Source organism: Labrus bergylta, chromosome 15, assembly GCF_963930695.1.
Source record: "Labrus bergylta chromosome 15, fLabBer1.1, whole genome shotgun sequence".
NCBI classification, from domain to species: Eukaryota; Metazoa; Chordata; class Actinopteri; order Labriformes; family Labridae; genus Labrus; species Labrus bergylta.
The window spans coordinates 25,122,420-25,135,302 of record NC_089209.1 but is presented as its reverse complement, the minus strand read 5'-3'; the positions used below and the strand labels follow the sequence as shown (position 1 = coordinate 25,135,302).

Here is a 12,883-nt window from a genome sequence, read left to right as displayed (position 1 = left end):
TTCCTAAAAAAATAAATATAGACTTAAACAAAAGTAATGTCACTCAGTTATCTTATGTTCCTCCATACACTTGTGGTGGTGACTGTGTCTGCACAGAGACTCTGTCCTCTGACTGGATCTTGATGTTTTAGTTTGTTTTGGTTGACTCAGGACTTTAGTGGACGAAGCAGCAAGGAAGACAAGGCGGGTTTGAATCCGGCCTCGGCCCTTAGCTGCAGTGTTTCCTGTCTCTCGTCAGCCGCCCTATCGAATAAAGGCAAAAAGCCTAAAAAATATCTTTAAAAAAACAAAAAGAGGACAGGTGAGACGCCAAGCGGATAAAGCTTGTTCCAAAAGGAGGGTGAACCTTGAGTTAGCTTTCATCAACAGAGGCGGAGTTGGTCTGCTTTTTGTTGGACACGCAGGTGCTGAACACGGGTGGATAGCTTGTGCTAGCGTGTGTTAGCTTGCAGTGTACAAACAACTTAAACACTACGTCCTGCAGTGAGTGTGCACTTCTGGTGGTGATGAGCCCAGGAGGAGAGGCCCAGTTTGAATGTTGGGTTTACAAACTGCAACGAACAATCACACTGACTCCACCTTTAAATATTTGCTCGATTTAACATCATTGTTGGCTTTCTTCTGTTGACCATGGCACCTTTCTTTCTGGAAACGTTGCGCAGCTAAACAGCGCTCTGCTCTGCACAATCCTGCACAGTCAGCTGAAATGACTTGTTCTTTGAAGTCCTAAAATGTAGGGCTGAGTTTTGCTTAAAGGCTGTTCTCTCCCTCTTGTAGACGCATGACACTCAACCATCCACCTTCAGTGACGCCAAGGTTTATTTACCGACAACTAGTTTCTGTTTGCTCACCGACAAGGCATGTTTTTTAAATGCATCATCACTCTCACTTCTGGAAACACCTGTGGTTGTTTATTTATTTCCCAGGGGAGAGGCATTGCATCATTATCAGCATGCATCAGATGTGAAAGTACCTGTCTTTACCGCAGACCGGCTCTGTGTGATTTGACAAATTACACTGCAGAGGTATTTAAATATGTAGAAATGAAACGCAGTTAACAAAGGTCAACACACAATATATGCGTCAAATCTTAGAAAACAGAGTAACTATTTACTGTGGTCATTTAAGCTCAATGGAGTAGAAGAAGAACACATGCAGCTTTCTGCAAAGACACAAAAAAGTGTCATTGGTGAAACAGATTTTTGATAAGCGGCTCAAGTTAATCAAATGTTAGGCGCATCTTTAGGGTTTTTCCTGCATAGAGAATTCTTTGGCGTCCCCCAAAGAGGTTTTACCCAGCGCCAAAGGAAAACCACGAGCGCCAAACTGCAAATCAAATCCTCTCTGAATGTATGTTCAAAATATCAATACATCAAACGACTGATGAACAATCAGAACATAAACTTAAAAACGACATCTCTGACTTCTAGTAGTCACCTCCCCTCTCATCCATTTACGCATGTGGCTCACACTGGATAGCCAGCTGATTGACTGTTCGTTTCTTTTGACTGGTTCCGGACGCTCTACTGACACCAACAAGCGCTAAATGAGGGTTGATTTTCCATTCTGCGAGTTAATTTCAAAGAGTAATTCACTCCATGGCGGTAAATATTTATCCCAACAGTCAAACTATACTAAACCACGTATGATGTAGCTGCGGCTACTTGTCCCTGCTCCTCTGCTGTCTGCAGACAGGTCATCGCGGGGACACGCCGAGAGGAGACACACCAACATACATGGCTGCAAACACACACACACTGGAACACCAACCACCGCGCGCACCTGTTGACTTGTAGTGCAACTGTGCAACGGAACACGGTTGATCCGCTATCAGTCTGGACCGAGTCGGGAACGCACGTTGAACTTTTCTCCGTCCACAGACTATACTGTTATACGCGGGTCGAACATTTACTACAGCTCGTATATTCAACCCCCCAAAGGCCCATTCTGAGCCAGGAAAAATCCTGATCTCAAATGATGAGGCTGTGTGAGGTAGTCACTGAGCTATACTCATGGACACGTCTTTCCCTTCTTTTGGAGTAAATCAGCACACATCTTGAACTCTTGTACTCTGGGGAGAAGTTACATTGGTGCCATGTCCTTCCCTCAGTCAGCACGGCTGCATGAAGTGGAGGTTCCCACACTATATGTTCCCCGGCAGCCTTCAGAGCACTCTGCCACAAAGCTTTTTCTTCTTTCACCCAGGAGACCGCTGCTTTGAAAACCAGACATGACCTAGAATAATGCTTCGACCCCAAACATTAATCCTTAAACCGTACCAAGTGAACTCAAGGCCACGACCTTAACGGTTTCCGAGCGTTTTCACACCTCTAGTTCGTTTGCTCTGGTCTGAATCATTGACCGATTTGTTTTAGTGTTGCTTAATTACAAGATTTACAAGATGACTTACATTTTTGATGCGCAAGGAAAAAGCTCTCTCATTGGTCACAATTTCTTGTGAGTTAAATCCCTGAAGTAAACAAAGACTAGTCGACTCCTGATTGGCTGTGGCTGCTCCAAAGACACGACTACACGTATTGATGTCGGCTCTGCTCATCTTTTTTTATATTGTTTGAATTTATCACTGTAGGCAAACAATACAGTTTGAGCCGCTCCAAAGTTATATATTGATGTACTGGAGTCACTGATGGTGCTGAACAAGGCAGTTCAGGAGAAGGCGTAGGTTAATCCTCCTCAACCTGCTCATCAATAGAATTTGTATCTGGTTTAATCTTAAATGAATTCATGAAAAAGCACAATGCTTCCTGCAGTTGGGTCCGACTGAGGTCGCATCGTGTTCTTACTACAAACAAACCGCACCAGAGTCGGAGAAAAAGTGGTGGGACATATAGAACGGGTCATTTGTGTCCATTTGTTTCTGATTCATCATTTTGTCTATTTCATTAAAGCTCTGTTTCCACCAAGCAGTTCGGTTCAGTACACATTTATTGGCGTTTCCACTTTCAAAAGTTGGGACTTGAACCAAAATGACCGACACGTACCGTCCTCCTTTTTTTCTACCCTTCTGTTGGGGTGCCAAGCGTACCGATCCTGACCCTAAAGGGTGGAGCTAGACACACTGCAGTCTGTAGATTGGTTGAAAGAACCTTCACTTCCCGTGCCACAGTGGTAATAACAAGGACCAACACAAAGTGCGCCATGTCATTTCAAGATCTTTCTCCTTCCTGCAGCCTTCTCTCAAACGGAGCTCGTGTTCTTCTTGTGAGAGACAGCCACATGCCAAGAAGAGAGATCACAAAATGCTGGACGTCCTCCATTGTTGCCCTTTGTTGACTGTGTCGCGTTCGTCTTCTTCTTCGTTGAATTTATTAGCGGGCTACACTGTGTTGCGCTGCTATGATCATCCCATCTGCAGTCTGTTCAACAGCACCACCTCCTCATGACTCTAAATCAATAATGCTACACACTGTGTGTGTTTAATAATAACTGTCTTTCCACAAGTGAAAATGTACATACCACGTATTATTCTATTATTTTATTTTTTATCCCTTTACTTAATTGATGTAAATATGTTGTTTTTTAATTTTTGCTATTTCTTGCTAATTATATTCCTGTTTTTGGGCTGTTGTAACAAAAAAATGTCCCCCAATGGAGGATCAATAAAGTTTATTTTTATCTTTATGATGTCATGCTATCATGTAGCTGACGCGACTATCGCCATTCGGCTTACATTCTGCCTACAAAGTGAGGGTACAATCAGCTGTGGAAACAGGGTTTACTGTTCCAAACTGTACTGAACCAAACAGGACCACAGCTTGGTGGACACGTGGCTTAACTGACAGATCGATGGGTTGTCACACTGCTGAACCCAGACTGCCTCGAAAATGTGAAGTAGTGTAATGAAATGTAAAAATAAGAAAGAGAGGTAACGTGATATTTGTCTGATTTACAGTTTCACAACAGGGATATCAACCTTCTTCATCGCAGTATGCTAACGCTAATGCTAATGCTATCTATTTCACCATCACAGTGCACAACGACGACAGGCAGGTGTGTCAGCATCACAACTGTCCTTCATCTGAAAGTAAACATCATGTTTGTTACCACAACAATGAATCATTATCTCCATGTTTTCTGTGCACCACCTCGCCTGTGTGATGAGTTCAGCCTGTCAGAACATCCAAGCTGCTCCAATACTCACTCACACCAATCTCCACCGTCGTGTGTGTGGACTCACGAGGATCACAGAGCAAACTGCCACGAGACAGTCGACAAACACAAAACCTGTCGGCTCTCTAAAGCTCATATGTTACCGACAAGTTGACACGACAAACATATTATTGTAACCAGCTTGACGATGAGATTATCAGCAAATAAAGCCCTGTGACGTGGACATAATGTGCTACAGGCCGGAGCAGAGAGGAGCTTTAAAAAATGAGGAAATCATGAATGAAAGAGTTTAAAAGAGAATAAGCAAGGAGGTTACACAACTTGACCACATTATGATGTCATCTACTTCTCTGTAACAGCGTCACATCTGGGGTTTCCCCCTGTATGTAAATCTCACCACAGCTATACAGCTTGATGGGTTTTTTGCTGTGAGGTGGTTTCTGTGGTGTTTTCCAGAAGGCCTGAGTGATTCATTGTCTCTCGAGTGTCAGTAAAAATTAAAAAGTTCCCAGCGAAAGGTCACGTTTCAAAATTGAGGGTTTAACAGACCCAAACAAATGACAAAAATGATCATCTTCCAGTCAATAAGAGCTCTGAAAACTCCAGCTTTTGTTCACATCTTAACGAGTTCCTTTAGACATTACTACATCTACACTCCTGAACATTTCTAGAGAATTTGAGGAGGGTTTGCGCCTCGATTTCTTAGACCTGATGGGGTCGTTCACACATGCACCTCAGGAGACTATCCCTGTCGGATATGAAGGCCTGGGGGGGTTGGGGTCGCAGAAGTGGTAGATAACGCTATAATGAGAATATTTGCCCATATTTGTACATCAATGCTATGTAGTTTGACAGAATCACAATATCAACGTCAGCTCACTGGGAATTTGTACGGCAAAAGTAAAAATCCTTTTTGGGGTGGCAGGAGAAACCCCGGATGATGTTTGTACATTTCAAACGGCTCACCTCGAAAAACTTCAGGGGTTTTTCCCGGAGTTTTGTGCAGTGTGAACAAGGCTTTTGCGAAGAAAAATTGTCTTAACTAGGTAAAATTAGACATTAAATTAGACACTTTTTAGCACACACAGCACAAGCACACAGAGACGCTGTTCTCTGCTGTGCTCTGCAGGGCAGTAAGGGGAGCATTTAACCCTTTACGTATCAAACTGACTAATTTGCAAAGGTTTAGCAGGCGCACAAGCCATGCAATCCTTCTGTGGTTAAGGCCCAGAGTCAGAATGCTGGGGAAAAGTTGTTGGGCCTCTGATGGAGGCAGGAATAGAGGTGTAACTGGGAGGCTCTTCAACAATTCATTTATCAGACGCTTTTATCCAAAGCGAGGAACATCAGAGAGTAAGAACAACACAAGCAAGAATCCAGAGAGGAGGAAACAACATCAGGAGGAGCAAAGGAACAGCTTTAGGTCTGATCAGACACACAGCTGCTAGCAGGAAGTGACCAGAGGCACAGCACTTTTTCTATATACCAAAAGTTTAAATATAGTTCTTCTTGAGAGTTCTTATCTGCATCAAAACCATCTTAAACATCGTCATCAGCGCTATCATTAATAAGTGCGTAGGTGTTCATAAAGGATCTCTCTATGTGTTTACACGTCTTTCCTCTGGTGCTTCTGCAACGGCGTAACGAGATGTGAAACCACACACTGAGACACAGATATCACTGTGTTGCAGATGCAACATGCAAGCACAAAGGTGCAATGAGTTGAACTTTATCATGACTGTTGCAGGGCTGCAATGTTTTTAAATGTTACGTCTCTAAGAGAAAGGTTTTTGGACGTGAAAGAGCATCAACAGTTTTCTACAGGCTTTGAGTGTTTCTTAGGCTTTCATTGACGTTCAGGGTTTTTTTTGGTTTCTCTCCTTTAACTTTTGAAATGTTGGTTTGTTGAGTTGCGTTTGGCTGGATCATGATATCAAGACGGGCAGTGATTCAATCTGACTCATTCAAATAAAGTCAGCGTTGTGTTGTCTTTTTCTTGCCACAACAACAGAAACTGAACAAAGTTCTTTAGTTTGCATGTCATGTAAGAGGGACGTGCTTCTGTGTTTTGCTTTGGGCTAGATAACATTTAAAAGGCAGCAGAGTGAAGCCCCCACTTTGTGGTGCTTTTGGGTGTCTTTGCAGAGGACAGTTGACTCTGCCTGTGTGATGGATTTGCATTGCAAATACAGGCTGATAGACCTGTTTGAACGCTCAATCACATGGTTGTCAACAGCAACACTCTGCAACCCCCCCAAAAACCCCCGCTACCCCCTCTCTAACATGCAGACTCACACACACACACACACACACACACACACACACACACACACACACACACACACACACACACACACACACACACACACACACACACACACACACACACACAGTTCAGCTGGAAAGTTCCTGAAACTACAAAAGCGACTTGTAAATTAACTTTCCAGTCATATTTCATCTCAGCCTGATTCTGTTTACTTCTGAGAGTTTGAGACGTCATACCTTAGTGCATGTGGAGGCTGCTTTAATGTCTATAAATGCTCAGGTGAATGCTTATAACAGCCATGATACAGAGGTCATTATTTCACCCTCAGTTCACCCTGGGTGTATACAGACTGCTTTCATATAGAAAGTGAATCCTGGTCAGAAATCATCACCATACATTTAGAAAAATAAATGTTTGAGTTTCATCTTTGGTTTTTAGAAAACAGAACATGGCCACAAACATGTTGATGCTACAATCTTCAGTGACGCGTTCAAGGCACACGTCAAAAAGTGGGAGATTTCAGAATCATCAAGGTTTCATGGATCAAGACGATCTTCTTCAGATACCTTCATTTGATGAATCATGTCGAATTTGTTTGAAATGTCAGACATCATTTTTCACAAATCTTTACGTCTGAATAATTAAAAAGGTGCAACATTTTCTAAAATTGCTCCTTCACTGTGTCGACCATCGTGCCGGAGAAGGTGTTGACGACATGATGGAAAGGATGTCGACAGGTTAAGAGGTTTTCAAGGCGATCTAAAGTGACCACAGACATCAGATAACGTAAAGACGTATCCACTTCTAACGGATAAAAATGACTTCATTTCTGATTTGTCTGGAAAAAATATAATTTACATGCATTTGAGCGTACAGATGGTAAATAAGTATATTACAAAATAAAAGGTGACACCAAACGGTAACAGGGGACATTTCTGAAAATTGCCTTTGGGGGGGCAGTAGCAGTCAGTCGGGACTTGTGTTGGGAACGGCAAGGGGGGCAGCGGTAGTTTAGTGGTAGAGTCGGTCATCTGTCAAGCGGAAGGTCAAGGGGTTCAATCCCCAGCTCGTACAGCTACATGTCTGATGTGTCCTTGGGCAAGACACTTAACCCCAAGTTGCTCCTGCTGCTTCATCAGAGCAGCGTATGAATGTGTATGAATGGATTAGTTAATACTGATGGTCTCTTTACACAGCAGTCTCTACCATCAGTGTGTGAATGTGTAGGTGTGACCTGGGGTGTGAAAGCACTTTGAGTAGTCAGAAGACTAGAAAAGAAATAAACAAGCTCAAGTCCATTTAGCATTATCAAAGTTTGGAAGTTGCTCTGGGTGCGGGAGAGGCGACTGGTCATTTCCCGAGTCCTGCCGAGAAGCCGTTGAGCAAGACACTGAACCTTGAACAGCTCAGCTGTGCTCCCTGTGTAACAGCCCCTCACTCTGACATCTCTCCATAGTGCATGTCCACAAATCCTGTTTGTGCATTGTGTGTAATTTACGCCTATAGGCTATGACTGAGAAGCATGTCTCTTAGTAACAGAGTGTAAACCAGAATTTCCCTCAGGGTGCCGGTGTAAATAAAATAAAAATAAATGTAGAGTTAATTTCTGACTTGGATCCACTAGACTCTGATCTGTTAAAAAGTGAATAATCACTGATAAATAATCCCATATTACTAGTCAGACTATAACTGATTAAAAAACTAAGAAGTGTAAATTAACATCTGTTTTTTTAGTTCACATCTGGACTTTAAATGTAAAAACATTGAAGGCATTTTGGTCATAAAGTAAACATTTCGCAGTAATTTTCTTAAGTTTTGCAGTTTTTTCACCTAGTTTCTCTTTTCCTACGTGCCCCAAACGCAGCGCTACAATCTATTGTTCACTCCCTTTCCCTAAAACCACGCCCACGCCCTGAGCGGCGGGTTGTGATTGGTTAAATCTGAGTGCGGTGCCGTCATCGCTCGGAGCGCCCATTCATCTCTTCACTTGGGCGTTGGACTCCGCATCTTATTAGCAACAAGGGAAATTTCTCCATTTTGCAGCCCGTCTACAGCGACGCGGATTTTATTAGACTCTCTCTCTACCTGCCAGCTTTTTGCTGCTATTTCCAAAAAGCCTGCTCACTCTTCACTGGACTTTGCTCTACATTTTCCCTGTGAACTTTTTCTTCGTGCACAGAGAGGGGAGACAGCAGCGAAGAGTCTGAGTTTCGACAAAGAGGCTTGTGGGGTCTTTGTTCGGTTTTTTTTTTGGGATCACTTGAGTTTCTTTGTTGGAGCGGAAAAAGCATGGGAGCGCAATTGACCAAGACAGCTGGAAAGGCTGAAACCGCGGCTGAAAAACCCGGAGAGGCTGCTGCCTCACCCACCAAGACCAACGGACAGGTAAATGATATTTTATCATCCAGCTCCTCGCATCCATCAGGGCAGAGAATCTGCTCGGTGTGGAGGAGGGCTGCGCTCTGAGGGCGCAATCCGTGCGTAATTGTAGATAGATTGAATGGAGATCAGCTTTAGGGGGTTTAACCACGAGAACATGTGTTTCTTTACATTTAAATTCATTATAGTGAAGAAGCAACAGTTGATTTTGACTATGTTTGCATTATTTCATGGAATTCTGTGCGCTACATCCAAAGAATATTTGCAAAAATCATTGACCCAAAAAGCTTTCATTTGTTTGGAGGAATCTATGTTTGTTGGCTCTTTAACTGATAATTACTTTGAATTGTTTGATTTGAATAAAATCATTATTTTCTGGTTAATTGGTGAATTTAAAAGCTAGAATTTATATTCTTGGATTTGGTGAATATGACGCGTTTTGGCTTTTGAATGAAGTCGCCTCTTGATCTTAATCTGTAAAATGGTGAATAAGTCAAGATGCGCGACGCCAACAAAAGGCTGTGCGCTCGGAGCACCACTCCTTTTGTTACAGATGCTCGACTAGAAAGTGGAGATGGCAGCCTGCTATCACAGGAGGGGAGGCTTTGGGAGAGTTTTGGGTGCGCGCCGGCGAGCGACAGGCTTGTGCCGCTCCCTTCTTTTTTGAGTTTTAGCATTTTTTGAGGAAATACAGGGAGGAAAAAAAAAAGAGAATTCAGAGGCCAGTTCGATTTTTGGTTTCAATTTTAGGAAATCTATTTGAACTCTTGCTCTCCGTGATCTGCGAGACTAATGAGCATCTGCTGTTTTAATGAGCAGCTGCTTTGCTGTTGGAGCGACCAGGCACCGACCCCTGTCGATCCCGGCGAGGCACTGCGCTCTGAATGTGGATGAGATTCAGGGAGAATGATTTGAAAACGTGCGCTTTGCCCCTCATTCTTGGTTGTTTTATATTGGCCTGATTTTTTGTGTGTGATCATGCTTAGTTGAAATCAAGTGAATCCAGGCTGAAGTGAGAGTGTGCTTTTAGTCGCTGTTGATCTGACGGTGACTGCTGCCCCTGGTGTTCAACCGCGGAACTGTTGAAATCCTGCCAGCTCTTCTTCATGGCATTAACAACCCCTGTGTCTCTTTTTTAGGAGAATGGCCACGTTAAGGCCAACGGAGACGCTTCTCCCGCAGCAGCTGAGAATGGCAAAGAGGAGGTGCAGGCCAATGGCAGCGCCACCGCTGAGGAGAGCCCCAAGGAGGAGGGAGAGAAGGCTGAGGCCGCCCCTGCTGAGAAGGAGGCTGCTGATGGAGAGAAGGTAGAGGCAGCTGCTCCCGCTGAGGGAGAGGCAAAGGCAGAGGACGGAGCCGCGCCTTCAACCAGCAACGAGACCCCCAAGAAGAAGAAGAAGAGATTCTCCTTCAAGAAGTCATTCAAGCTGAGCGGCTTTTCATTCAAGAAGACCAAAAAGGAGACCGGAGAGGGAGCAGAGGGCGAGGAGGCGGCTGCTGCTGCAGCCACAGAGGAGGCCAAGGCCGAGGGTGCAGAGGGAGCCGCCGCCAAAGAGGAGACCAAGGCCGCCGAGGGGGAGGCCCCACCTGCCGCCGAGCAGGCCAAAGAGGAGGTAGAGGCCAAGCCAGAGGCTGCAGCTGCGGCGGCAGAGAAACCTGCCGAGGAGGCCGCGCCCGCCGAGGAGCCAAAGGCAGAAGAGCCAAAGGCGGAGGAGAAGCCGGCCGAGGAGGCGGCCAAAACAGAGGAGGCCGCCCCGGCCTCGCAGGAAGCAGCGTCAGCGGACGCTCCCGCTGCCGAGGCCGCTGAATAAATGAGAAAAAAAAGTCCGAAATTTGAGAAAAATAAGGAGAAAAAAAAAAGATAATCAAAGAACATTTCCCTGTTTGTATGTTGGAGTGACGCCCGCTGGAGGCTCTGAAGAACTTGTCTACAACCAGGGATATTTTAAAGCTTTTCTTTACTTTGATTTTACATTCCCCCCCCCCCCCCCTTACACAAAACCCATCTCGGTCCATTGTTACTTCCATTCCAACGGGCTGGGGAGGTGGGTGGCTTCAACATGTACAACAGATTAATACATCCACACTCTGCCATATATTTTTTCATCAGTATTAAGTTTTTTTTTTCTTTTGAATTTTATACAAAAAAAATGTACACAAAATAGTATGGACATGCCCATGGTATGAAGGAGGAGGATGGGGAGGAGGGGGTGGAGCTGTAAATGAGGGGGAGGGGCGGGGCGGGGGGGGGGGGCCTGGGAAATGTGCCACAGACTATTATGAAAGAGTAGTCTTAAAAAACCAACATCTATATCCTCCAAACGGTTTACAACACTAAAGTCCTTTTGACAGCGCAGACAGCAGTCCCCGAGGTTAGCGTGCTAGGAAAACAAGATACAAAGTCATAGGAGCTTTCTCACTTCTCATTAGCCGTACCAGTCAGTGATTCAGTAGAAATACAAGTTGTATAGGCTTTATTGTTTATTGTTGGTTTACGACCTTAATAAAAAATGTAAGTATGTATAGGCGGGGTGTTTTTAACTGTGATTATTGTACAAAATGAAAAATCTTGATCTCAAGAAGCACAGAAGAAGTTTGCAGCTCTTTTTTCCACCCGCTCATTTTGTAAGATAACAACAAACACACACACACACAGAGAAAACAAAACACACACACATGTTTAAAAAAAAAAAAAAAAAAAAGCAGTCATGAAAGAAGACCTTCTTAAGCAATTTTGAAACCAAGCTGTGATAAGTGGAATGGTTTAACTGTTTATATACTGTGGTATGTTTTTTTTTGATTCCAGCAGGCGATGCTTTTTTTTTTTTTTCCAGTGGTCTTTGACTCAATTTAAGGAATCTATCAGATGCAAATGTTTGTGTAGCATCTTGTCTCTCTCTCTCTCTCTTTTCCTTTTTCCTTTTTGTAAATACTGGAGAAGCTTTGACCAGTTTGACTTAGAGATGGAATGTAACTTTGCTTACAACAAAAATTGCTATTAAAACTCCTCCTGCTTTAAAGGTGTTCTAATTTTCTGTGAGCACACTAAAAGCAAACAAAATAAATGTGAATAAAATTTGAGCCCGCATCTGTCGTCATTTTGTGTGTGAACTCCTTCTTCTGATTGGCTGAGCTCTAAGAGGATTAGACGACACCCTGTGGTGTTTATTTGTACTACAGCAGCTTCGGGGCCCTTCCCAGACTTTAAACCCGGGGTGGTGTAAACATTCTTTGTCCGATGTGACGGGGACAGTTATTGGATAAAAGACCTCAAACTGTAAACCGATGAGGCGGAGAGATAACAGGCGGCGAGCCTCGACAAAACTAGGACAGTAATCAACGCTTCTGTAACGGGATGATGACGAGGGGCAGCGCTTTCAGAGAATTCATGCATTTTCATTGAAACACATCTCAGGTATGACTGACTGAAGGCTGCAGAGTTATTAAACCTGCAGCTCTGAGACCTGCTGCGATGGCAGCATCATAAATCTCTCAGGGGCGACGCCCCCTTAAAACTGCATCGATTTCAAGATCGTGCTCATGCCACTGATTGTTTCATCATGACAACACGTGTTCTCCACAGAGAGATAGACCTGTTGGCATGAAGAGAGAGATGGAGCATCTGTTTCTGGTCTCAAAAGGACAGAATCTCCTCTCTGTCTTCAGAGTTCTAATGTTATCTAAGAGTAAATGCTCCATTCAGACTTTTTTTTTTTTTTTACTCGAGTTGGTTTTAAGGTAAAATCAGAGTCCCCCAACCGCATTCATGGTGAATGTTTGAATAACCCCGGACTCTCTTCCCTTCAGCACGCAGCCAGCAAGCACCCAATTTAAAATGTCAAGTTTCCTGGTCAGAGTTCAAAGTTCATGCCGATCACCTGCACCGGCTCAGGAGTGGGGAGCGGCTCGCACTCTGTGACATCATGAGTCATCAGCATGTACTCTATACTCATATACTCTGACTAATCAAAGAACATTTACACTGCAGGTCACACCTTCACATTCACACACTGATGGTAGAGACTGCTGAGTAAAGAGACCATCAGAAGTTACTAATCCATTCATACACATTCACACACCGCGACACAGAAGGAGGAGCAATTTGAG

At 43.9% G+C, this 12,883-nt stretch overlaps 1 protein-coding gene and 1 long non-coding RNA gene across 2 annotated transcripts in view; one reads left to right on the top strand and one right to left on the bottom strand.

Annotated features, from left to right (window-relative positions):
- LOC136182694 (uncharacterized) overlaps nt 1–12,883 on the bottom strand; it is a 40,613-nt gene that overhangs the window by 25,653 nt on the left and 2,077 nt on the right. The gene's annotated exons all lie outside the window — the stretch shown is intronic.
- marcksa (myristoylated alanine-rich protein kinase C substrate a) lies at nt 8,377–11,857 on the top strand. Its single transcript, XM_020636693.3, has 2 exons — nt 8,377–8,782; nt 9,916–11,857. The coding sequence occupies exons 1-2, from the start codon at nt 8,687–8,689 to the stop codon at nt 10,585–10,587; spliced, it is 768 nt and encodes a 255-aa protein (XP_020492349.1). The 5' UTR covers nt 8,377–8,686; the 3' UTR covers nt 10,588–11,857.